General features: G+C 32.9%; 1 protein-coding gene across 4 annotated transcripts; it reads left to right on the forward strand.

The window, feature by feature from the left end:
* The first annotated feature begins 2,527 nt into the window (after nucleotides 1–2,527).
* LOC111045178 lies at nucleotides 2,528–26,518 on the forward strand. Of its 4 annotated transcripts, none has more exons than XM_022330503.2 (12): nucleotides 2,528–2,939; nucleotides 9,101–9,273; nucleotides 9,765–9,895; nucleotides 10,865–11,136; nucleotides 12,485–12,703; nucleotides 13,202–13,338; nucleotides 15,234–16,467; nucleotides 17,462–17,642; nucleotides 19,202–19,325; nucleotides 21,193–21,345; nucleotides 23,140–23,374; nucleotides 24,867–26,518. In XM_022330503.2, the coding sequence occupies exons 2-12, from the start codon at nucleotides 9,222–9,224 to the stop codon at nucleotides 24,985–24,987; spliced, it is 2,859 nt and encodes a 952-aa protein (XP_022186195.1). In that variant the 5' UTR covers nucleotides 2,528–2,939; nucleotides 9,101–9,221; the 3' UTR covers nucleotides 24,988–26,518. The 4 variants fall into 4 exon arrangements, with proteins under 4 accessions (XP_022186195.1, XP_022186196.1, XP_022186197.1 ...); XM_022330504.2 differs by having other exon boundaries at nucleotides 9,147–9,273; XM_022330505.2 differs by having other exon boundaries at nucleotides 2,528–2,778.
* Nucleotides 26,519–27,372: the final 854 nt, after the last annotated feature.

A 27,372-nucleotide genomic window follows, 5' to 3' on the forward strand; every position in this document is an offset into this window, starting at 1 on the left:
CTTTATCAATACTTCTCCACCATATTTCCACATTTCTGCAGTGACATTATCCTCTCCAGCTGCCTTCCAATTTTTCAACTTATGCACGGCTTCTTTTATGTCATCAAGACTTGGTTCTGCTACCTTCAGGTCAACTGTATGATACTTTGACGACCATTGTTCTATGCTTCATAGATCTTCAGTACTTGGGCATATGTTTTCAAAGTGTTCAGCCCATCTTTCCATTATTCGATTTTCCCCCACTATCACATTACCAGCTTAATCAAGCTCGTACTTTGGGCTGAAATCTTAAGCTCACAACTTGTTGTGCTTTGTAGAACTTTCTAGTCTCATTCAAAGAATTTAGTTCTTCCAAATTTTTGAGCTTACTTTTCATGTGTTCTCGTTTTGCCCTTCTTATAATTCGATTAGCTTATTCTCCTTTTTCTCTATATTTTTCCACATTTTGACAGGTTTCTCTCTGTACCATTGATGCTCTAGCTTCGTTTTTCTTTTGCACCGCTTCTCTGCATTCCTCATTGTACAATTCGACACTTCTTCCACTCCTTTTTTCTCCTATGGACTGTTGTGCTGCTTGTATCACTGCTTGCCTGGTTCCATTCCACAACTTCTCAATAACATTGTCATTCCCCTCTCTTTCTATCCCCCTCATGGCTTTGTCCAGCTCCCTATTCATGGTTATCTGAAATTGTTGCCTAGTCTCTGTGTTTGCCAGTTTCTCCAGATCCCATCTCAACCTATTTTTCCTAGGTCCCTTATCTGCTATTGATAACCTCTGCAATATTGTTGCTCTCACCATGAAATGATCTGAGTTGCAGTTTGGACCCCTTGCTGCTCTAACGTCTTCTACGGAGCTTGCATGTCGTTTAGAGACAAGCAAATGATCTATCTGGTTCACAATATTTGTTCCTGGCATTTTCCATGTACCTGAATGGATCTTTCTATGCTCAAATTTTGTGCTGGCAATAACAAGATCCTGCTCCTCAGCCAGTTCAGCAAGCATTCTCCCGTTCTCATTACATTCATCATGCAAGGTATTTTTTCCTGCAACCCTAGCTAAGAAGACCTCTTTTTCTATTTTCTCATTGAAGTCTCCTAGCAGTATTTTCATGTCATGCTTTGTGATCTTGCTGCATACACTTGTTAACTGGTCATAGAAGGATTCTTTGTCCACCTCTGTTGCTTCCTCGGTTGGAGCATAGGCTGATACCAGTGTTGTGTTCCAGAAGCGCCCTTTAATCCTTTTTCTGAACACTCTGTCCGATACCGGTTCAAAACCTAGCAAACTTCTTCTTATCTTAGCGCTTATCATGAATGCTGTGCCATACATACCAGACCTATCTGCATTTCCACTATAGTACAAGCTAAAATCTCTCTTGTCAACTCTTCCTGCCCCTTTCCATCTAACTTCTTGTGGGGCTAGTATATCTACATTATATTGTCTCATCTCATTATAAACTTTCATCATCTTTCCTGCCTTCATCAATGTTTGCACGTTCCAGGATGCTATCTTAACAACAAAATTTCCGTTTCCATTTTCTTTTATTTGATTCAGAGCCATTTCCATTTTCCAATATTCCTGTCCCAATCTGAGGCTGATTGCTTGTGTTCGAAGTGTGAATTAATTTTTATAGGGCGAGGCTGCTGACCTCACGCCCAACCCCCAACCTGGAGGACCAGTCCAGTTTTTGTTTCACGGTGGCTATTTTATCTCACCACTACCCCCCCCCCATGCTGCTGGCTGCAGGGCCGGTGAGCTTCCCCCGATTCCACATGGGGACGAGCCCATGGGCTCGGGCTCCTCTGGCTCCCACCCATATAGCAGCCCCCCTGGTAGTAGCAGCTATAATAACCAATCAATATTATTATCCAGTTTTGACCTTATTCAAACTGATATAACTGAATCTTCATCTTATTCCTGTATATGGCTACTTTTTATAGAAATAGAAAGAAAAATAAAAATCTCAGTATTTTCAGTGATATCACTTGCAAATGGCATCAATATCCGAAACATGTTGTGATTAAATCATTCAAAAAGGGTACTGAGATTTTTATTTTTCTTTCTATTTCTAACTGAATCTTCATTTGGGAAAGGAACTTCAACGAGTTCACGAGCTCTCCTCTTTCAATATCATTTTAATCATAAGTGATTCAGTGTAAATGGATAGATAAATAAATTCACACTCAAGTCTATCTTCGAACAACTAAAATCTTTCTGCTCTTAATTAGTGCAATTCCAATTTTTCTATTTTTGTTGCTTCGATATAGCAAGCTCTAAGAAGTAGGATGGTCTGAAGCTGAAAAAGGATAATTTCAACATTATAAACAATTGATAAACTTTCTTTCTCTCTCAATTCAAATAATTATCCTAAAACAAGTTTCAAGTTCACCGCACTGAGTTTGAAGTATCAATTTCTAAAAAATATAAAATATCTAGTATCGACTTCTTAGCTACTCGATTCGATATGTACTCGACTCGAACTCGAAAATCGAACTATCGTACCGTTTCCGTTTGAATTCTCTTTCTCTCACATCATCTTCCATAATTCCATTGTTAATGTTCATGGATGTCAAGTTGAGTTTTTAATTTTTAATCAATGAGTTGAGACTTGAAAAGACTATTTGTAATCAATGTTATAGTGAAGTTTCTAATTAATTTTAGAATATCCCTGCAATATTTTTGATATCATTGAACATTCAACATTTTGTCATCATGGTTTCATAGCTTTCCAGTTCATAGCTCATCACAATGAAAGTGTATTCTACGTTTTAGAAGATGTAAGAAAGTTTTACTTTAATATTATTCACTGAATAATAGTAGACCCGAGTCTTCTTATTAGCTGACTGATGAAATTAGATTGGTTGCGTCAGTATTATCAATGATATAGCATATTACATACCAATGGCGGCACGTGATTAATTTGAGGTTATAGGCCTAGGTAGGTGCTTTAATTTATAAAAGTAATGTGGGTGAAAGTAAAAGTAACATTAAAAGTATTGTGGGTGAAGTGTAGGTAATAAGAGCCCCTTCGTCCATCCAACCCACTAATCTGCAGCAAAGTTCCTCGACCGATATTCCGTTGCGTCTATTCCGCCCGTATATTGGCGCCGAAGCCTAAAGGCCCAATTACTATAGTGAGGTCCACGTTATAGGCAGTGTTTGATTAGCAATGGTATTGCTCTCCTTGTCTATCATTCAACAAAGCGGATAGCGCTATCTCTTTCTCGCTTTGCTCTGTTGCCAGATCGTCTTTTAACAATTCAGAATTAATAATTAATTTATTGATTGATACAATAAGTTGGATCATCAACAAGATAGGGAGAGAAAAAAATAAGGTAACCTTGTACTATTCCTCTCCCAACTTTAGATAAGTTTACATAATATAAGCTAGTCCGAAATAGGTTAAGTCTTGTAGTTGTTCACTTCAATTAACAAAATATTTCATCTTATGAAAATTCATTAATTATTGAAAAATATAATTTCTCGCTTAATAAAATATAATTGATTATTTTAATGATAATAAACCGTTGATATTAAATCATTGAACCTGTATCAGCTACCTTCTATAGAAAGCATTGACAAGACTGAGGATCGGCTCGTTTTTCTCCTATCTTTCTCCACTGCCATTATAACGTGGTCCTACTATAAGTCACGATTCTAGCTGCCCTGTATTAACAGCTGTAGGCTAGTCTATAACTATAATATATTGTTTATTATTGTAGTCTACTATAGACTTCTTCGATGGCGCTACAGCCCAAATCTAGCCCTGGCCTCCTCAATACTGCGTCTCCATCCATCACGATCTCTTGTCTTCATTCTCCAATTCCCGATACGAAGAAGTTCTGCAGCATCCTTTGAGATGCCATCCACCCATCTCAGTCTTGGCTTTCCCACCGGTCTTTTGCCTCCTGGTTGTCCCATATATATTTTTCTGGGAGACCTAGTGTCTGGCATCCGCTCCACATGCCCTGCCCATCTTGAGCGGTTCAGTCTGACATATACATACAGGGGCGGCTCTTTATAGAGTGCAGCTAATTCATTGTTGTTTCTTATTCGCCAGACACCCTCATCACACACAGGTCCGTATATTCTACACAGCATTTTCCTTTCCCAGCGGTCTAGTTTCGCTGCAGCCTTGGATGATAATATCTACACTTCACTTCCATAAGTGACCACTATAGACTACAGCCGTTAAAACACCACCACAAAAGTCGTTGCTTAGGAATTTGACCTTTAGGTTTAGGCGCCAACTACAACTATACTGGCAGAATAGATGCGACGGAATTTCGTCCGTGGCTTTCCTCGTTACAGAACACATAGCTTCTCATTCCCCATTAGCGACAATGCATCCTGTTCACGAGAGAAAAAATATGTCGCGGCTATCCCACCTTGATATAGTTGGGCATTGAGGGATACCTTGATATAGTAGTGTCACCTGGTCATATGGGATATATATATATATATATATATATATATATATATATATTGATCAGGATTTTAGAGTTATAAATTTAAATTCATTGAACAGTCATCTGTCATTGACAGATAGATTGTTCATTTGTTGCTGCGTGATATTTACTGTAGCTTCTCTCTGTTTTCAATAACAAACGTGTGCTTGTGCGATAGATAGAAAAATATTATCATGTATTAGAGGTGACTTTCATGTTTGGCATTGACTGATAGTTTATTTATACCCCAAAATTATATTTTTGGGGCAGAGCTCGTTTTGATAGGGCTTACAGTAAAAGTCCGGATGTTCTGGTGAAAAGGATAGATATTACTCTTGTTTTATAATACAGTTTTCCTGTAGCAGTTCGGGCAGTTTAAAGGGAATTGTATTATTGAATGAGACAGGATCTGAACCCGATTCACTAGTTCAGTTATTTTGATTTTTAAATAATAATTTAACGTCGCGAATAATTATCAGTGATTGCCAAGCAGGAAACCATCTTCGAAAAGGTGGGTGTTTTCTTTTGTTGAGTTTTCTTTCTTTTATTTATTTTACCACAAAAATTTGTTCATTGCAGCAAAACGAGTAGCCCGTAATATTGTTTTCTTCTAATCAGAAATTTCGATTGTTTATTCAAAACCGAAATTCTATATGTGAATAATATTATATCGATTACGATTCAATAGATTTTATCATTACACCCACCCAATTTGTTGGTTATAGTTTCAGTCTTTCTTTATCGTAATTAGGCTACATATAGTTTCTTTCCCCCGTTACATATTTGGTGGAGGCGTCCTACCAAGCTTACATATTTTGGTAGAGCACCGTTTCATATTTGGTGGAGGTCTCTCCCCAGAATTACATATTTTTGGTGGAGGCTTTCCCCCCACCGTTACAGTAGTTACTGGCTTCGGACGTAGTGCATGCAAGGGCAATATACCTAACAAGTAGGCCTTAACTATAGGTCTTAGGCTGGCCACTAACGGTAGAACGTGATACACAGTCGACATAGTACATTATTGTGCCATCGCAGCTGTAATGACAAAGCGAAAGGCTTGGATCAAATTAATTATTTAGGCCTATCTATCATTATAATTTGTAATTTTCCAGTAATTTATTTATTATTATTAGTTGTTTATTTAATGTTAGAAGCCTCTCGTTGATGTCAAAACATGCATGTCCTTCCATTAGTGGGCAGCCTTTAGTTAGTTGCGTTAGTGGCAAAGTAAGACGACATCTGTGTACACACATGTTTATCAGTTGCCAGCCTATCAAATATTTCTTTGAAACATAGTTGGCTACCCAAGTGAAAAAATATTTGTATGAATAAGTTTATCTATAAATTAAAAGATTAATTTATTATTTATATAAATAATAATAATTTATTATTATTTATATAAATAATAATAATTATTATTATTTATATAATAATTAAATTACAATCATGTAATTATTTATTTATTTATCATTCATAATCAACTTGAGGACAAAGAAACAGACTACAGTCAAAAATTCTTTTTATCCAAATTTCATAAAATAAATTGTCCAAATAAAGGTTATGTGAAACTTTTCAATTTTTCACTAATTTCCACATTGAAACAAAACACTACATTTTCAATTCGGAATTTAAAAGCTTAATATGGAAGTCCCAAAACACACCAAACAGAATATTACACATATTACAAATAATATTACACACATATTTATCAAGAATCCCTAATAAGAATTTTATAATATATTAATTAATATTATAATTCATTAATTTCCAACAAATCATGAGATCTAAGAGTTTCTGTTCTGCTTGAGGTATGCATGTGCTATAACAAGCTAATCTTTAACTCTTCCATTTTCCTTTATATTTTCAATGGCAATTTTGAATTTCATTGTATTGTTGGTTTCTCACGTAGATTGATTGTAAGATTGTTGCATACAAAGTCATAAATAAAATATGTGATAGTTGGCTACGGTATATAATTATCGTTGTTTTCAGTTTGAATAAACCCATTATACTTAAAATAATATCATAAGCTATAATGATTAGTTGTAGTTCATTGTGCACCATACATTAATCACCCTATAAATATAAAGAAATAAGAATCTCAGTACCCTTTTTTGAAATATTTTATCACTACATGTTTCGGACATTTATGCCATTTTCAAGTGATATGAAGTAAATAAATTTAATACTACTGGAAGATTCTTATTTTGATCATATGTTAGTGTATTCATATGTTTTTATGAATTATTACTGTAAATTTTGGGTTTAAATTCGCATGATTCTATCAAAAATGGGGTTATTGGTGTCTAATTGGATTAAGTTTATTATTTTATCTCCTAATTAATCACCCTATTTCTGCACATAATATACCTAGATCTGCACAGACTGCACCTACCTCACTGATCAAAATATAGCACGTTCGGGTCCCGATTCATTGCAGAGTAGATTAATGATCGGTGGTCTAGGTTCACATTATCAGCAATGTAAAGAATTATTTCAATCGAACAATTCATATCAGTTCTGATGAGTATAATTCAGTAATGAGTCGATTGATACAGAGCTAGCCTTGCGGGGTACAAAACTGTAAAGTAGCAAGCCGAAGCAATGCTGTCCTTATTGACGTCTCTGTTATATACCATAGTATATCATTTGTAGCACATAACAGAAAACACTTTATAGTTTTATAATACTAATTTAAACAGGAAACGCCGTATAGATAGGTGAAAAACACTTAGAGACTCACATTATTATTGGAAATTGTCGATGGCTGTACCACCTTTGTCAACCATGTAGGGAGTGTTTGTAATCCACTGTGCACCATACATTAATAAATTTTAATTGAACAACAAATCAACACTACTCCCTACATGGTTGACAAAGGTGGTACAGCCATCGACAATTTCCAATAATAATGTAAGTATCTAAGGGCCGTTTGCACAGCTAAAGCTTAAACCAAATCTGGATTTTTTTTGGTTTAAACTAAAATTCCGTTTGCACAGTATCAGTTTAAATTAAACTCTCTGTTGAGTTTAAAATCTTGGAAAGTTTAAACCTCCAAATCAGGAGTTTTAAACCAAATAATTTGGATTAATTTGACATCTGTAAAAAGATTTGATGGGGAAACAGGTGATAGTAAATTATTTTTCAACGGTTGTTTTTAATGCTTCTGTAGACGATAATAATTATTATTTAGGTTACAGTGAATCATTATTTGAATGTAAATATAATTATAATGGAGGAATTGATAGAAGTTTTTAATGCGATTGATAAAGATGACTGCGAAGAAATTTCGAAAGAGAAAAATTAGGCAAAAAACGAACCATTCAAATTTGTGGGACGATAGAGAATTTTTTAAACGGTTATGCTTGAGTAAAGCATCTGCCAATTTAGTATTTGATTAAATACATCACTTGATAGAAAATAAGACAATATTTTTAACAGTGGTCTTTGATTAGAAAACATGTTCTTAAAACACATAATAGAGAAACACATAATATTTTGCTTTCGAAAGATTTCTAATAATCAAGGAATACCGTAGTAGATTTAAGCGTAACAAAATAACTTTTTCTTACATTCTAAAATATATTTTTTGGTGCCAACTAAATATAAATTGTATCTAATAGTAATATAGCATTCCATCATTTTATGAAGAACTTCTTGATCGCTTTTCACTTTTATTACCGTATAGCTTACAGCTCTGTGGATTTGGTACGAGGAAATAGTAGCTACATAACCTCAATCTACTGATGGTTTGTAAACAAATAACAAATTTCCTGTAAAAATTAGCCTTCCTGTTATTATAAACAATGGCATTCTATTACCAACTTAACGCTAAACTAGTTTAACTTAAACTGGATTAGTAAATGCACTGAGAAAACCGATTCGAGTTTAAACTTTAAGATTAACTTAAACTCGATTAACTTAATCGAGTTTAGCAATCTATACTGTGCAAACGGCCCTAAGTGTTTTTCACATAACTATATAGTGTTTCCTGTTTAAATTAGCATTATAAAATAGTATATAATTATATACGTTGGTATATAATTGTATACTATCTAGTATATCTATTATAAACAATACTGTAATATTATCATTTTATTGGTGTATGATTAATTTTTTTGATATCGATTAGTCAGTAGCATAATATCGAGTCGATTAATATTGCTGTTTGCCAAATCAATTAGATCATTTTCTCAGTGTTAACTCGATATGGACAACGCTCTACTTGAGATGGCACTACCTCAATATTGTTAGAGGTACTGTGAATATATATGTTCTTTGTTAGAAGTTGGTTTGTAGTTTTCTAGTAATTCACCACTTCTATCCTCGAGAGTTTCAAATAACAGCCAGAGAAACAGTAACTAATCGGTTTAGTACTTGAAAGGGCTGACAGATGTTACCAGTTTGATTATGATTTTACTGTAATTTTCTTGAAAGACTGGTGATTATGAAAAACTATGTTGTCCTTGTTCTCTGCTCAAACACCTGTCAACTTTCCTAGTAATCGCTGATTGAAATTGTGCGACCTATGTGTTCTTCATTTCTACTACTCAAATCGCAAGCTATTATAAGCAACCATCATGTGAACAAGACTGCAATACATTCACATTATTCATCTGTGAAGCCTCGCATAATTTATTTCTTGTTCCAGGCTATCTTCAGAATTGAACAATTTAAAATTGATTGTTCATTTACAGATACCTGCCCGCATGAGTTCGACTCATATATTACTTTAGTGAGTTCAACAAATTTGAATTGAAATTACCAATATAATGGATGATAATTTGGAGGATTGTCTTTCATCAACTGGAAGGAAGGAAATGAGTAAGTTATGAACATTGAAAATAAACAGAAAGAGATAGTTTTTCTGGGTTTACGTGAGCTTTGACATTTGAATGGTGCTTTATTGTGTGCATGTTTAAGGATGTCAATGCACTAGTTGTGACTCTACTTGACTTCTTGACTCCTATATCACACTTATTCCAATCTGATATTGTCTGATTACATAATATATTACGGAGGCTTCAATAAAATGATTTAGAACAATATTTTGCTGAAGCACACTTTATCATTTCACACTTCAGCTCTTAATCAATATTTCAAATTGTGTCTATTTTATATGCGAGGGAGATCTAAGATAGGTTCTTCATCCATGTCTGGTGGTAGAAATTTCCAGTTTCAGCTGATATGTTACATACTAAGGAGAGAACCGTATTATAATATCAAAAAATTGATGTTTTTCATCTTCAATAGAAAAAAATATATGTATAAACTTTTGTTTAACAATCTCGTAACTTATAAGTTTTTCATTTCAGAATGGGAAAAGCTATTGGCTGTGCTGAAAAACGAAAGTGAAGCATTGTCGAAACAATCTTACACAATAGAGACACGCCTGAGAGACTGCCGGTTGAAGATGAAAATTCTGCGATTAACTTCTCTTATTGATGTAAGAATTTTATCTATTTTATTAAAATCATTCAGCTCATATACTTAAAGATCTGCTGTTAGCTCCAAGAGGGTGTTTTTTATGATGAAGTTGTTCAAGACAGCTTTCAGCATAAAAATTGTTATTCATGAGGTCTTCGTTGCAATTTCAAATTTCATCCGAAAAATTCGGCTATTTTCACTTTAACGTACTTCTGCAACTTTTTTATTTTCAAATGTAATCAAATATAATATAGAGCTTATATTAACTTTTAAAATAAGGCGTCTTGTTTGCAAAGACATCCTCAATTACTAATAAAATAGAGGTGTTAGATCTTGTCATCTTTGCGCACTTGAAAGGATCACATAAAAGATCATCTGCGCTCTGCTCCAATTCTTTCCATAAGTATAAAAAAGTCTTTAGGCTATCAATAAATTATTATTGTTATTGAATGAAAACACTTCAATTCCACTTTCTATTTTGACCACTGGACTATGGAGCTTCACAATATCGACGAAGATTCTACAAATAAGTTGATAATTATTATATGATGAGAGAAAATATATATATTTAGTATCATGTGATGAGAGAAATCTTCTTGGTTGGAGCATGAGCACAAACATTTACCGAACTAGATAGATGGTCTTATTCATGGACCATATTATTTCTCTCTCGGCAAAGTCAAACTTTGCACACAAGTTGCACAGATAGCTGATATGCTGTCGTTATAAATCAAACTTTGCAAAACGTTTATAATGTTTACACTTTTAAAAACTTTACACACTACAAACTTCTCATGTTATAAGTCAAACTTTGCACAAATAGCTGTTATGCTGTCATTATAAATATCAGTTGTAAAATAGTCCCTATCATACATTCAATTTAAATTAATACTATTTTCCGAAAAATTACACCAACTTACATACACTTGATGGTAGATACATTACAACTATTACAGCTCAAGCCTGTACAATATATTATATTTTACAGATGTATGGATCTAACGCTCTCCCTTCAAGATCGACGAGAAACATTAGAAAAAGAAAATTTCAAGAACAAAAATTGGACAGTCCTAATTATGATGGTCGGAGTAGCAGTCATTCTTCAAAAGAATCGAACGTTGGAGGTCTGTGGACGCCAGATGATTCAGATTATTATTCAAAACTGGCGCCCAAATATGTACCACCAGTCACATCGAAAGATGTCGATCAACTGCATGCTTTCAACTTTCGTGGGGATGATTCGACGAAAAAGATTTTACAGTAAGTTTATTTAATTCCTTTTTGTGTGTTTATGTTTTTCATAAGTTTCCAATTATCGTTTGAACAGTAATGACATCATTTAAAAGTTGACACATTTTAAAGTCAACATCCCTAATCTCAATTTAAGCCTTACAAGTTTGATGCATCTATACTTCAGAAGCATGCGTTTAAAGAAGCTCACCACAAAAACAATATGCTTTTTAAAATTAGGGAAATATTCTGAATGGGTTGATATCTATCATGCGTTGAGATTCTTACAGTGCACACCTTATATTTTCTAGTGCAGTGGTCCATTGCCACTCACGAGATATGAAAAACTCACATCGCCTCCTTCAATTTTTGATTTCAATTTTTTCCTGCAATTTTAACTTGTCCGATGTGGTCAATAATTAATGTTCAATGATTAATATTTTCAGTTGTTTTTATTGAGGTGTGATAATAAAATATGAATGTAGTAAATTGAGTTGTGCCTTGGACCAAATTCTAAAGTGAGCTTATAAATAATATTTTCCTATAATTTTTATTCATCCCAGTTATTTCTTATTGACTTCAAGTACAAATGTTAATCCAACTCACATCAATTCAACTTACATGACAATGCAAGTAAATTTGAAAAATCACAAACTGAAACAGTGATTACACTGTTTTGAATGTGTAGGAAGCATTATCAGGCAGAATTGGGACACTTCATTTTATTTATTGGAATTTACAAATACATTCTGTATTACAGAATACACTGTCCTAACAGGTAAATTTATTGCTGGTTTGATGTTCAATCCCTGATTTGTCAAGAGATTTTGCTCAGTCTACTCTCACGTGATGGAAGACATCGGCCCTCAACTGGTAACATTACTCTTCTCATTACCAACACCCAAGCCATTACCACACCATGTGTGCATTAACCTATTTGTTTAGTGAAGATTTGAATAACAGAACTGTATCTATTTCCAACTAGATCTTTCAACTGTAATGAGATGAGAAGCCATACGACGTTTCCTTAATACTTTTTCTGATATTATTTTAAGATATGTGTTATCGTGAATTTGAATAAGTAGAATATTTAATAAAGATTTTTATCATCTCCTTGATTATGTATATTTTTTATTATTAAACGAAAATCCAATGTAAATGCTGTAATACCCTGTTGTCAATATTTGCAGTAGCAGAAGTCTTTGGAGTGAATTACAGCATTACTTTGGATTTTCGTTTAATAATAATAATTAATTCATTGCATTTGAATAATTGCAACATCTCAGTAATATTTCAAGCTGTATATTTTTATAGATTTATGTGTGTGTGTATGTAATTTCTGCGAAATCTAAATCCCAATTGTTCACAATTTCAACAGATTGAAGATAACAGCAAGGATTGTACCTCTAACAATGACAAATTTGAAGCGAAATGTTGATGTTGAAGCTGTTAACAAAGCTTTGAAAGGATACACTCACAATTGGTCACTGAAATTCACACCTCTTGATGATGACACCCTAAAGTTCATAGATAAAATTGTGGTCTATTTACATCCTACATGTGAAGAACAATTTGTTGTGTTGAAGCTCACCAAGAGGTAAGTGATTGCATCAAAAGTATTAGGCTATTAACTTCTGTAATCAAAAATTCGACTGTATCACTGTCGATGTTGTAGAACCGTTCCATAATGAAATAAAACCACACATATATCGTCAAATTCTACAGTTTTCTTTCTACAGATATATGTGTTTTCATTTCATTCTGTCATCAACTTTGAGATAATATAAAGTTATCTCGTTTATTTTACATTTTGCAAGAGAATACTTTCTTTCATCCTGATGACTTTTCGAGCGATCTTGTCAATAAGCTTATTGACTAATAAATTACACTCAAGCTAAAAAAACTTTTCTAATTTGGAGGGTCATAGCCATATAGACCTTCGACAGTGTTTTTTTCCATCAAACTAAAACTGGCATAAAATAATAATTGGTGAAAGTTGGGAATCCTGTTGACTTGAATCAACTAATCTAACTATTATTTAACTAATTTATGAAGTCTAGTAACTGAATAACTCCATCTCCATTGTTTGTTACAGAAAGCGTACTGCTGATGTAAACCAATACGGATGGGGAAGCTTCAAAGTTCGTTTGATGTATCACTTCATTCATTCTGAATTCAATCGACCAGTTGAACAATTACTCGATCTCGACTTCATTGTCAATCAAATTTCAGGTATGTTTATCCAAGGCTAGTTACACACACATACATTTTTGGACGTACGATTTTTTGCCGTCCTTTTAAATTCTATTAGATTAAACAGATGATGTCAAACAAATTATATTTGTCAAGTTCCCTTTAATCCAATAGAATTTATAAGGACGGAAAAAATCGTACGTCCAAAAATCGATGTGTGTGTAACTGGCTTAACTCTAACTATAAAATTTGTGAGAACAAAAACCTGAGATAGTTAGATGCAGTACTCATTTCTTTTCTGTCACTTGTGTGTTCATTTTTGTATGTATCATCCTAATCATCAACATCATCCTAATGTCCTGAAGCTATTCTTCATGGTCATCGTCGTCTTCTGTTCCGACTTTCATCATTCTACTGCCATCGCTTTTCATATCGCTTTACTTCTTTTATCTTCTGGTCAATATTCTTCATGGTGAATATTAAACAACTATAAATGTTCTATGAAGTTCATATCACGTTCGATATCCAATAAGTCAAGTATGCATGTATCGTATAATCTTGATTCAAATTAGTAATGACAAGAATAACGAAATAATTTATTCTAAGTTATGTAAGTAATACGGTACTGAAGTAATTATTTAAATTGATTAACCGACTTCTATCATTCGATTTGAAGTTTCAATAAATCTATGGTGGCAACAGCACCAGTCTTATTAATTGTTGAAATTTGTTGAACCCATATTAATTTTAACTTAATGTATTATCTTATTATATCTACAGATAAGTTTGTAATAAATCCCTCAGGCTCTCATAACTCTGAAAATACTCCCAGGTATTTTTATAATAATCTTATTATATCTACATATAAGTTTGTAATAAATCCCACAGGCTCTCATAACTCTGAAAATACTCCTAGGTATTGTTATAATATTTCGGCAATCACAACTAGCATGAATTGGAAGTAAAGGTTGCCACTAACAACAGCACAAGTGTGTCGAGCATGTGTAAACGGACATGTCGTCAACGAAAAAGACATTCACGCCAAACGCTTCGAACGAAAAACAGTTGCTTGATAGCAGCTTCTAACATCAAATAAACAACCAATAACAATATTAAATCACGGGAATAATGACAAATTATAATGATACAAAAATAATTTAACTCAGATAGAGCAGCGAATTAACAACAAACATCGAAGATACAATAACCTAACCTCAAAAATTTTGTTGGAAGCCTTTTGTTGATGACACATGTATGTTCACAAATGATGTGGAAATTAGGTCTGCTCACACATGCTCAACACCTTGTTCTGTCGTTAGTGGTCACCCTTGGAGAAATGTCTCATTAATAAACAAGTTGAAGATGGTGGAAAATTTCAGATTTGTTTACAAACCCACATTTTTTCAAATTCTCTGTGGATTATTTAGAAACATAATAGTTCAACTAGATAATTTCATAGAAATACATTATCAGTTGTTTTTATCTGTTTCCCCAGGTAAGCCATTTGAAATTGAAATTCAGTATAATTGTAAAATGATTTGCAATCTTCTACTGTATAAATCTTCAAACTAAACATATCTGAAACTTTTTCTTTTATTATTTGTTCTGATGTTTACATCAATACATAGAAGAATTTATATCATGCATTGAGTTTATCTACAGTCAAAACCTTATTAATTATGACATGAGCTCCAAAGTACTGTAATTTGAAAATGTTCAAGTTCGAGTGGGTCAAGCAGGTTATAATTTTGATGCTTCATATCAATCCATCATAATTTTTTCTACAATCAGGATATTGCTCGATAAAGAATTTCTGATTCAATATGATGTATTTTAATAATAAATGTCTATTTGACAGTTTTATGAAATTGATAGTGAACTATGGCAATATTAAATATAATTCCTGATTCCCAATTTTCCGTGTATTTTTTCAGGATTCGAAAGACTAGCAGAAATATCAGTCTGTGATATCGCAAACGATACTATGAACCGTTTGAGATCATTTCATACGGATGAAAAACATACAATTATTTCGTCAGAAAGTGAAGAAGACAAATCCCCTAACAAGAAACGGAGATTGTTTGAAGACGAGGGATCTATGGAAGAAAACAACATACCGTTCGATGATATCTTTTCCCAAAACAGCATTGACCCCGACCCTTATTCAGGGGCATTATTCTCTTCAGAAAGTTTGCCAAATCTATCTGTTAGTTATCCAGGCCGATCTCCTCTTACCGACGAACTAGTCAGACAATTAGCTGACGAACTCAGTCATTATAGTTCAACCTCCTGCTCTACGGCTATGGAAAATAATTCACAATCCACTCTCACACAGTCAGACTCCACTCCAAATACAACAACATCTGGTGATTCTAAAAGGTCTAAGTTGAAGGACTCAAACTCTTCTCCACTTTCTTCTCAAACGTCATCTGTTGATAGTTTGAATACATCTGGATATGGTTCCCAATCACCTGATTCACTGGAACTGGATAGTACAAGATTAATTTCATCTCGACAAGGTTCACCTTTCTCCTCACAGAGTGTTAGTACAACGTCTGAAATCATTCCTTCTCATGCCTCTCAGACTGTTAGCACAACATCTGAAATCGCAGAAAGATCGAAATGTTTGAATAAACTTCATCACACGAAGCCTGAATGCTCGAATTTATGGAATAAACCACATCATCTGAACCCTGAGAAATTGACAGTTACATCTGGCAGTGAACTCTTGAAAGCCTCTCATAGCTCATCTCAATCTTCTATCGAATCAGAATGCATTGCTGAGTTGAAGAACTTACCTTCCCTGTCAGAGAAAGAAAGTGAATTTGAACCAAAACCTCTTCCGGAGGTGTCTAAACTTTACCGCTCAAATCAGGAATTGGTACATCTTCCATCAGCAAAACCTAAAACCTCAACGCCGTGTCCAAAGCCTATTATCGTTCAAGCTCTCACTGTGAATTCCAATGGCAAAATTCTTATAAAACATGACGGAAAAAACAAGCTGATAAGAATTATCAAAGCTGGAAGCACAAGTTTGCTGAAGAATCCTCAAAATTTCTCGTTAATTTCGAAACCTACTCCTAATCCTATTCCTGTTACGAGTCGAAAACAGGACGCAGATAAATCCACTGATGAAAATTTAAAAGGAATTTTGAGTCGAAAATTTGAGTGAGTATCGAATTTCAAAACAAATGAATCGTTATTCTAGATCCATCTTATTTCTAATTGTCCCACACATAAATAATATAATTTTCTATTTTATTGCTCGAAATATTCATTAAATTATGTAGTAATATCGACAGTAATAAGAATTCAGTAAATTTTTGAGGAGAAATATGTATTCCAAAAAGTGAAATATTTTTTTCAGAATGAATCATTACTCTATGAAATGAGAACTGACAATTGGAATGATCAATGACAGATTAAATTGTTATTGAGTTTAGTGCAACAATTTCTTCACGTCATGGCTTACAAGAGGTGGAATTGAAGTGTATAAAGATGCGCATTATAATGTAGAAGGAATTGAGTTAATTGGAGTGAGGTAAAATAATGTTAAATACCGTATAAAATAATTTAATTTCACCCATTCCAGATTTGAACATTATTCCACCTCACTCCAATCAGCTCATTTCTTCTACATTATAATACGCATTAGAGTTGTACATTTTTTATGATTATGAATGTTTATTTAGTTTAATCCAATTAGTCTTTTGAGGTAAAATAATGAATTATTAATAAAGGATGCACTTAATTCAACAATTTAGTACACACGTGATTATCCTTCTGTTTATTAATTTCAAATCTAAAAAGTACTGAAAACCTTTAATATTGTAGAAAATTTTGTAAAATACAAGTTCAACAAAACTTTGATTAAACTGTGATTTTTGTTTCAGTTGATTTCGTGAATTTTATTCGAATTGTACATTGAACAACAGTTCTGAAATTGTTCTTTTGTTTGGTTGATTTCTGCATTAGAAAGCACTCTGCAAACCATAGAAAAACAACTTTACAAACTGATGAGAAAGATTGATCTCCAATCACTGATAAAATGGTTGCTAATAGTCAATTTTTGAGCAACGGCTATCTATATTTTGCATTCTGTGTCTTGAAAATCTTTCATTCAATGATATAAAGGTGGCGATAAATATTGTTTATCCACTAGGAAAGTGAGACAAACAGTTTCAGGCATGGAATTTGAAGAAGCCCTTATATATTGCTTAAAAAACTATCCGATTGTAACGGAAGAAGCTACAAGTTTAATATATAAACAATTACATCCTTATGCGGCCAAATCCAACGAAGAATTTTTATCATGGAAATTCGGGAAGAGAGCAGCTTCATTGGTGAGTTTATATTGAAATATATTTTATAAGAAAATAGCTTATTCCTTAGTTGCTAATAATATCCTTAAATGATGTTGAATTTACCATATTTGTAGACCTACAAAACTGTGGATACTTCCAAATCGTAGAATGTAAATAACTTAGTTACGGTACTTTGAAGAACTAACATAATTTCTGAATCACAACCCTATTTCTTATCTCAAACAGGACAAAGACTAATGATATGAATTATTATAATTTTGAATAAAATATTATAGCTGATTCTCATTTTCGTCACTTATTCTCATCTAAAATCCAAAATCATTGTAGTAAAAATTTCAAATCTGAATAGAATATTTTGTCTCTAAACGCCTTCAAACATTCAAAGCATTATTAATTCTTAAACCACATTATTTTTATCGAATATTTCCTTCCTATTCTACAGGAATGAACATATATGTACAGTGAAACTTGTTTTGCTTTTTTTGAAAAATCTAAAATTGACAACGTTTATCAATTAATTGATAACAAATGATCACTGATGTGGTATATTGTACAATTCCAAATTATTTTATAAAACAAATTATCACTGATGTGGTATATTGTACAATTCCAAATTATTTCATAAAGATAAATTCATTATTATTATAAAGACAGTAGAAAGATGGTGGTGCCTGAAAAATTCTACTTTTCATCTTGTTTTCATGATTAATCAAGTTTTATTTCATGCTATTTTTTAGTTTAAGATATTGTGTTTTTGTTCAACTTGAACTAGTATATTTCAAATGTTTAATGTAAGAAACTTTTGACAAATGAATTTCAAATGTTCATAACGTTTACCAGATGATATAGTTGTTCAGACTATATATATTATGTTGGAACACAGCATGTAATACATCATATTTTTCTGATTGCACCGGCGTAAATAGCTTATTTAAACTCATTGGAGGTATGCCTTTTATTCTAGGAAAAAGTGACTTGAAGATTTTACTTTCTATAAATCACTAAGGGACGGTTTGCGAGCTCGGGATTTAGCTTAGTTCTAGACTTTGAACAGCTGGATTCAGAAAAATTGGCTTTCCGAAACTGTGCGTAGCCGTAGTTCTAGACTTTGAACAGCTGGATTCAGAAAAATTGGCTTTCCGAAACTGTGCGTAGCCGCAGTTTTCATGATAATCTTTATTTTCCCATTTCTATAATTGGAAACGTTTTTCCCTGACGAATTGAAGCATTCCTAAATAATTCAAAATAGCTGAAACTTAACACTATTTTCTCTTTATTTGATTTTGTGTTCAATTTTCTAGTTTTTCGAAATTTAATTTAAACCTGAACTACGTCTACGTCCCGTTTCGGAAAGCTAATTTTCCGACTCCAGCTGTTTAAAGTCTAGAACTTAGCTAAATCCCGAGCTCGCAAACCGGCCCTAAGATATGTTATTCATTCTATGTATTCTTTTTCATGTACAATGATTATATTTGTTGAGACCTGCGTGTGTGTTGTATGCCATAAGCTAAATAAAATAAATAATATTTATAGAAATCCAATTTTTATTTATCTAATTCCGTTTTCTTGTTTTTCAGACAAAATTAGCCAGATTCACCCATGGAATATTATCTGATAATTGTAAAAGTGAACCTTGGTCATGGGTTCAAGTACGCCAGTATATCAAGTATCATGGATACGCTCCTGTTGCCAAAATCAATGGTAATAATAATATTTTTATAGAAATTATCTCATTAAAATACAATTTACAGTTTATATCTTGATGCCATAAATCATCGTTCTCTATCATATTACTAACGAGCCCTTCGGGCTGGAGATCTTGTTGACGAACTTCAAGTACTGTACTAATATATTGTTGAGGAACATGTGAGGAGGTATTGTCAAAAAACTGCTTTCAAATGCTAACGGGTTGACGATGTTTTACGTCGTTAGCTGATCTCGAACGTTTGTCATACCCAGTTACTCAAGTCAATAGTGTAAATTTGATACGGGATACGTAACATGATTTTGATACATAATTAAATATAGTGTCTTTGTTTTTTGCAAATTACTTTCAATTTTTTCACATTCTACTTTACGGTCAGCAAATAGGTGAGCTTCTTTCATAGGCGAGTTGAATATGTGGTCTAACCTGTCATATTATAAAGAACTACATAAATGTAGTAAATGAATAAACTACTTAGTATATGAACTACTTTGACTAGTTCCTAATTATTTTCAAGACAGTTACGTTGAACGATTCGCGCATTTCAGTCACATCTTTATTTCAATCTCCAAGTAGTATTGTCAACCAACAGCACGAATTAAACCAATTAGATTACGATGGGACAGTTGTAAGCAGTACATAATGCACTGATCAAGTGCAGTGATAACTATATTAACATAACAGAATTCATTCCATATTTATTTTAGAGAAAATTAATAAAATGATATAGTATTGTTGTAAATGTGCTTTTGTAATTGACACTTTATTCATTTAAAGTTTACATTTACAAGCAAGATAAAAATAAAACATCATCTCTGAATATCTCTCATAAAACTCCAACTTGTTATTTACTTGTAAACGTTCGTTGCTAAAATAGTCTCCTTGGCAACCGTGCTCACATGATAAGTATCCATGTAGGGCTAGCCTACATCAGTATTGTTTTCGAATGAATATATTGAAAATTATTATTGCTTGAATTCAAACGCAATTATGTAAGTGTATTGTAATTTCTAGTAGACATTGAGAGTGAAGTAATTTAGGAACAATTAGTAGATTTATTCATAGTACAAAATTAAAATGATTGAGGTTGCAGAAAATTACCAGTAAGATAAGCCGTGATAAAATTCATGTTCTGATACCTAAGAATCTTTCACTTACAACGGCTCCTACAAGGAGTACAATCCAAACCCACAAATTTAATCAGTTTCTTATCAGGATATTCAAGCTCTATTTCCTACAGTTTTCTATTGGAAAATATGTTCCATATCTTTGGTTGATTTAGTTTTTTGGAACTTTATTTAGTTTTCCTCAAAAGAGGACCTGATAATACTCTACCACAGTCATTGATACATTCTATTTTGTAAGATATTGGCTAAATACTCAGTAAATAAAGTGATTCAGTGTGAAAAGTCGAGAATCAATGACCAGAGCCAAGATTAAATTGCCAATCACCAATAATTGCTACCATAGCAAGCTGAATGAAAATGAAAAACTTCTTTATTAGGCGGAGTTAGGACTTTTTAAGTACTCTCTACCTCTCAACCTCAAATCACGTTGAGTTCTTTGTTATTTACTGAAATACACTATTGCTGCTAGAAAGCGGATTTTCCACTCCAATCTGACGGCCTGTATTTCCGTTAGAACCAATACAATGCGTGAATGCAATGACCTAATGAGTACAAAGTAGTTGAACCTTAATAGTGTTCTTTACATTATCAATTTCCTCAATAAAATGTGATTATTAATGCTTTGGAAATGAAAATAAAAAAATAATATTATCTTATACTTATTACATTTCTCAGCTCGTGACTGCACAGCGTACAAGGAAGCTAATAGACGAAATTTATTGCATTATTTCAACAGGTGTTTACATTCCTTGCTCATATCAGCTGAAACTTCCTGAAACAAGTTTAACATGTAAGAAACCACAGGCAGATCTCGCTGAACTCAGAAATCTTCAATGTAAAATGGACGAAGCGTCTTGTGAAGTTGACGTTGACGATTCCATGCAACCAAGTAAGCAAAATGAAGTCACATAAAGTAATAAAACCATCATTCACTATTTGTGATTCTTATGAAATATTTTATTGCCATGTTGATACAGTGTAGTTGCGTAGTGTTATAGGTTATAGTGCTGCTTCACCTAAAGTATAGAACCCTCCTAAAACTGCAAATTCATTCGTACTCCATTATAATAAATCTCACTGATGTAGACTGATAAGTAATACAAGAAAAATGCTTTCCCTTAATTTCCATAAGGCTTTCCTTGTAATAATACGATCTGACGCATCTATAGAACCATAGTTTTTAATTTGTGTGAATGACTTTTAATTCAAACGAATTTGAAAGTAATATGATTTGAATTTTTATTTCAAATTGAAATTTAACTATAACATGAATACAGGTGGCGCAGGGAAAGAAGTTAATTTAAAATAACGCAATTTCTACGAATTGATTCATGGAAAAAATTAGATTGAGCTACTAATGAAATTGCATGTATCCATCATGCCATTTATAATCTTACAATTGTAGGATTTTAGGAATTCACTTGAATGTCGAAGAATTCCTCTTTACTTTTAAAAATAACATCGGAAAGATGTGCTGTCATACAAGCCTATTGGTCAGTCTTGTAAACTCAGTAATATACAGAGTATTAAATCTCAGAAACTTCTATTTCTTTTAGCTCCTGTATTATATGACGTTGACGGTCCACCTTGCCTTTGAAATATCCCCACAGGGATACACTACCGACGTCCAATGTTTGCTGCCAAACTTCCTCCTGCTGCAGTTATATTATTATTTTCTTAAGAACGTTCCACATCGGTTCTATGGTCCATGATAACTAAATGACAATGTATTAACATCAATTGTGCAATATTATCGAACAACTACCGACTCTACGGTGCTGCGAACTATAAAATTGAAAATCTCCAATCTCCCTGCCCCACCCTGTTCATTTTGTAATTTCTAAATAGTTTATTACTTCATTTTAAGTCTTATAGTGTTTTCTAGTTTATGTTTCAAGTGTTCATCATTTCAATGGTAAAAAAACTTGGAACATTTCAAAGATATTTGTTTTCATGATTCTACTCTTATTTCAGTTCAATAGTGATCGTTCACTATTACATGCTAACAAAAAATGTTGTGTTAATTTGTACGGAAATATTCAGCTCTGATGTCGACCATTTTCATGTTATACAAAAATCCAATTTGTTGAAAGGAATGTATGTTGTTATTTGTTGTTTATAACGTAGGGAATCAAATTGTTGAACAACTATTTACAGAAATCTGAAAAAGTTGATTTTATCACATAAAAGTAGTATGTAGATAGGTGCCCACTAGGAACTCTTATGACAGGTTATGTGGTTTCCAGGCTTACATGATTTATATGAACACTTCATTACTTGGAATATTACAAAATATGTATTGAAATGTTAGAACACTTTTATTCAATTTGAGCAGATTCATCAAAGCATAAAACACGCTTTGTTAGAAGTTATTTTATTTGGATAAATTTACAGGAAATTTACAATAATTATTCGTTTCTTATGTTTCGAAATCATCTGTTTCAGACTAGTGTGATGTAAAAGAAAACTATTGTACGTAATTCTATCTATAACTTTGTGTTTACCGTACTCACAAGATCATTCCACACATGTATTCATCATATGCGTTCATACTCATCGACTCATATTCATGGTAAATACCCATTTCCCGAGATTAAATCATAATTACATTGCTGTTTCTCATATATTATTCAGCCATAAAGCTTTTTGAAATATCTATCAATTAATCAATTTCAATTTGCAGAATCCAATGTTTCACAATTCAGTGGATTGCATACCAAAAGCAAGGATCAAATCATGAACAGTTTTACAACTCCTGAGGATGACGAATTACGTCAATGGCTCATGAGAACTAATGACATTTTTGATGAATTTGTCATTGATGACTTTGTACCTGAAGTGTTGATGTCGATTTTCAAATCTTTCGCCGAGTTTATGTTGAGGCGATCACTGGCTGCAATGATGAACCGGAAACGAAGGTAAGGGTCTCTCTATTTTATTTTTTGCGCTCAAGGATATTATAGTAAAACACTAGTGAATCAAGTGGTTCTTAGTCAATAATTATAGTGAAACATTGAAAATCTGTCCAAAAAGGTATTAAATCCCAAAGAGGTATTGAACATCCCAAATTCACATCCAAAAGACTATGACCAGAGCATGTTGTGATTTCATTTACTCTTTTGTAAATTATTTTTCCTACAGTTACGTTGAAAAGTGGCCATTGCTGCACTGATTACAGAACGCAAAGAATCACTTTTCCGCTCTAGTGCGGGAAAAATTTTTCTGCACTCCAGATTTGCAACATGGCAACGCAAAATACTTAGTAGGTTATATGGAGCACCAGTGCAGCAAAATCAAAATGAAGTTGGTAAGAGTGACTGCTGTGGCTGCTATAGTGAGCAGACGTGCAACGAAGCACAACGCGTTAATTATTACATTATATATTATAACCAAGGACAACGAGGACTTTAGGATTTTAGGATTAAGGTTTTTATCAATAATAAAATTACACAGAAAAACATTTGATGGATTTCAGGCAATTTTACCCATAATTACCCACTTTTCATATTCAATGGTAAATGTAGGAAAAACTAAATGTGAAATACGTGCGCAAAGTTCCTCTGCTGCACTCAAGAAACCATTCCGCCCTCGCCTACGGCTCGGGCGTAAACGTTTCTTTCGGTGCAGCAAACTGTCACTTTGCGCACTAGTTGCACAAATAACTATATTGAACGTCTTCCCAAATAAGAAATTTGATTATTTTCCATGTAGTGAATTTTAGATCCATATGTTGCTGCATTCCTGGTGGTTGTGCTCTCCAACCTTTACAGAAACAGCCACTGAACAAACTACTAACACTACAAATACTGTTACTCTAGTATCTGACTTGATTTGTTTTATTTAGTCTGAGGCACATGTGATTCATAGTTCATATTCAATCAAGCAATAATTCACCTTAGGATAGTGATTAATAAAAAACTGTTACATATGAAAGTCTTTACCCATTGTACAAATCTTGCTTCAATGATTACTAAATCCCAGTGGAGTAAATTAACTTCTACATTAATGTTCTATAAAATTCTTCATATCTTCAAAATCTATCGATCATTTTCAAAGGCAAATAAAACTCATATTTTCAAATACTCTTACGAACTTCGCAACTGTGAATATTTTTAACAGAGGAAATAACAGTTGAAGAAAAATGTATGAATATTCTGAAGGGAATTCAACCCAACATCCCCAGATTCCAGTTCCAGTCAGATTTCATGAATATTTGAAAGCATATTAACTCGGTATTTCAGTAACATAATTATTATGTATTTAACAGTAATGCAATTCATTACAATGCTACACTAAAACTTTGAGCTAGTGCTGTATGTGTTCATCACATACAGCTGTAAACTTTCATCATTTACCGAACTCAAGTTATTTATTTTCAACTGTAAAATTGAAAAAAAATTTATTTCACAGACATAACATCATACGAGAGAAAGATGTTCTTACTGCCGTTCTACTCTCCGACAAGTTACGAATTTTGACCGAACAGGATTTGGGTAAAAAATCAATTAAATATAACATTCAGTCTTACTAGTATTTTAGTACAAGTACCTATATAGTACTAATCATTGTATTAATCACAGTATTTAATCAAATTCATATTTTATTGATAGAGGTGACATTGTTTTTACCACTTATATCAACGCTAGAGTCCTATATTGAGGTCCACGTTATAATGGCAGTGAAGAAAGATAGGAGAAAAATGTTGCCAAGTCTCTCCATTTTGCCACCGAGTGTACTCAGCTGGAACTCAATTCATCTCGTTAAATTTGATCAATAATAATTATCATTTCCTTGATAAAATAATCAATTTGATATCAAATTAATCAAGAATATATTTTTTTCATAAATTGATTCAAAAATTTGCTTTCATAACTGAGATCAGATTTTTATTTTTATACAAACCTGAAATGGCGGCTAATTAAAAAAGCTGTGATACACCAATCTGAGTTTCAAAACACTAAAAATCAAGTTATTTGGTAGGTATTCTATTTCAATTTATTTTTTAAATAATAGAAAACCTATTTAAAATGAGTAATTTCAATGGAAATAATTCTGAAATAACCTTTCAATATTATTTATACCGGTACGAGTAGGTCTAACCTATACGTGTATGCTAACTGAAGCATGAATGAAGTCTAGGATGGTTAGTTAACTTTTAAAATGTCATTTCAGGTATTTTAATTTGTGTTTCTCATACGGTAATGTCTAAAAATTATTTCATTGTTTCAAAAATACATTTTAAATCTATTATACGACTTGTGTACTAAAGTATTTTGATAGAATGAAGAAAAAAATGGCGGCTGAGAATTGTTTGTCTACTTTTGTACAGTCACTGTCAAAAGTAAAAATAAAATATTCTGGCAAACGGACAACATTGCAAAGCGAGAGAGAGATAGCGCTATCTGTTTTGTTGTATGATAGAAAAGGACAGCAACAGTATTGTCAATCGTACACTGCCATTATAACGTGGACCTCACTATATTTAAAAACAATTCATTTTCTATCAAAGCACCATTGAAAATGTTTTGTTAAAGATAATAATTGCTTTTCGGCTATGCATGACTTAGGCCAATATCAAAGTTCCTTTTAGTTTCTAGCATTTTTAAATTTTATAAAACTGTATACCTCTCAACCCTTAAAGTCGATAGTGGGATCGTTAGTTGGGTAATGCCATTTTAGTGCTTGTCTTATAATAGTGCTTTTTTGGTTCTGAATTTATAATAAAATCTCTAGGGGGAGGGGCTACCTGTATTCATACATAAAGTGGGTATTGCGTGTGATCAGCAGATAAGTTCTTCAGAGCTATAATAATTGAAACTACTATCGAACAACTCATAAACTGTAAAGCATTGATTTTTTGACATGATCAATTAGCATATATTCTCTGGGTTATCATTTCTGCTTGAGAAAATTGTACTTTTGATTGTTTGTTTTCAATGTTGACTGATGCAATGATATTTGTTGTTATTTCAACACTTGAGATGACAGGTGATAGTTGACAATCGACAATTTATTTATTTATTGTAAAATACACAACAGAACGTTTAGCCGCCACAAGCCAGTTATCCCTGTGGTAACTTTTCTGACACCTCTTGCTGAAATCTCCTCAAGCCCTAAGGATCGAAAGGGTGTGCTTTCGCAGTCCCTTTTTGGTGAAAAGTTTGGAAACATCTCAATATTTCTTTCAAAAAGAATGTTTTTAGGATCTGGAAATTTATTTCAGGATAAGTGGCCATAACATTTACATAACCAATATTACGAAATTCAAATTTTATCTTGATGCCAGGCTGCTCAAAGAGGTGAACTCCGAGCTGAACCCTCCCGGTGTCGTCGTCCATGGGTCATTACAGTCGTCTATATCTCATTTACAAATTCTACCTTTATTTCCACTTGAGTCTCAGTGTTGGGGGTTGTAGCTGCGGTAGATGAAGGTATTGTGACAGGAACAATGGCGGTAGGTTTGTTGTCTGCTCGACTCCGTGTAGAATCGCAGCACATAGCTTAGTGGCAAACTTGTCGGCTGCTGTTGCTCTTTCTGATTGAATCGTAGTCAATATGATTTTCTTCAATATGTAGTACTGATCCACTCAAATTTTTAAAAACGATTCCGCAATTGTTGAATTTACATATATTTATAAGTGCTTAAAACATTTTCTTCTTTTTTGAACATGATTATTCATTATTAAAAATGATACAAATATGCCAATTGATAGTATTACGAAAAACTTAGTTGATAAACTGAACACAAAATTATCATTACAATGTAATGACTATTCAAAGTCCAATTTCAGTAGGGTATCACAAAATATTATACTATGTTTCTTATATAGATTAAAATAATTCAAGAAACTTCTGCATTTTAATACCTGTAAAATGGTAAAAGTAGAATCTAAGAATTAGCAGTAAAACAAACCGT

Source organism: Nilaparvata lugens, chromosome X (genome assembly GCF_014356525.2).
Source record: "Nilaparvata lugens isolate BPH chromosome X, ASM1435652v1, whole genome shotgun sequence".
NCBI lineage: Eukaryota > Metazoa > Arthropoda > Insecta > Hemiptera > Delphacidae > Nilaparvata > Nilaparvata lugens.

Bases quoted from the DNA above. Each gene is read 5' to 3' on its own strand.
- LOC111045178 (XM_022330503.2), top strand. From the start codon at position 9,222: ATGGATGATAATTTGGAGGATTGTCTTTCATCAACTGGAAGGAAGGAA. The intron at 9,896-10,864 runs GTAAGAATTTTA...TATATTTTACAG, and splicing joins GATTAACTTCTCTTATTGAT to ATGTATGGATCTAACGCTCT. The intron at 17,643-19,201 runs GTGAGTTTATAT...CTTGTTTTTCAG, and splicing joins GGAAGAGAGCAGCTTCATTG to ACAAAATTAGCCAGATTCAC.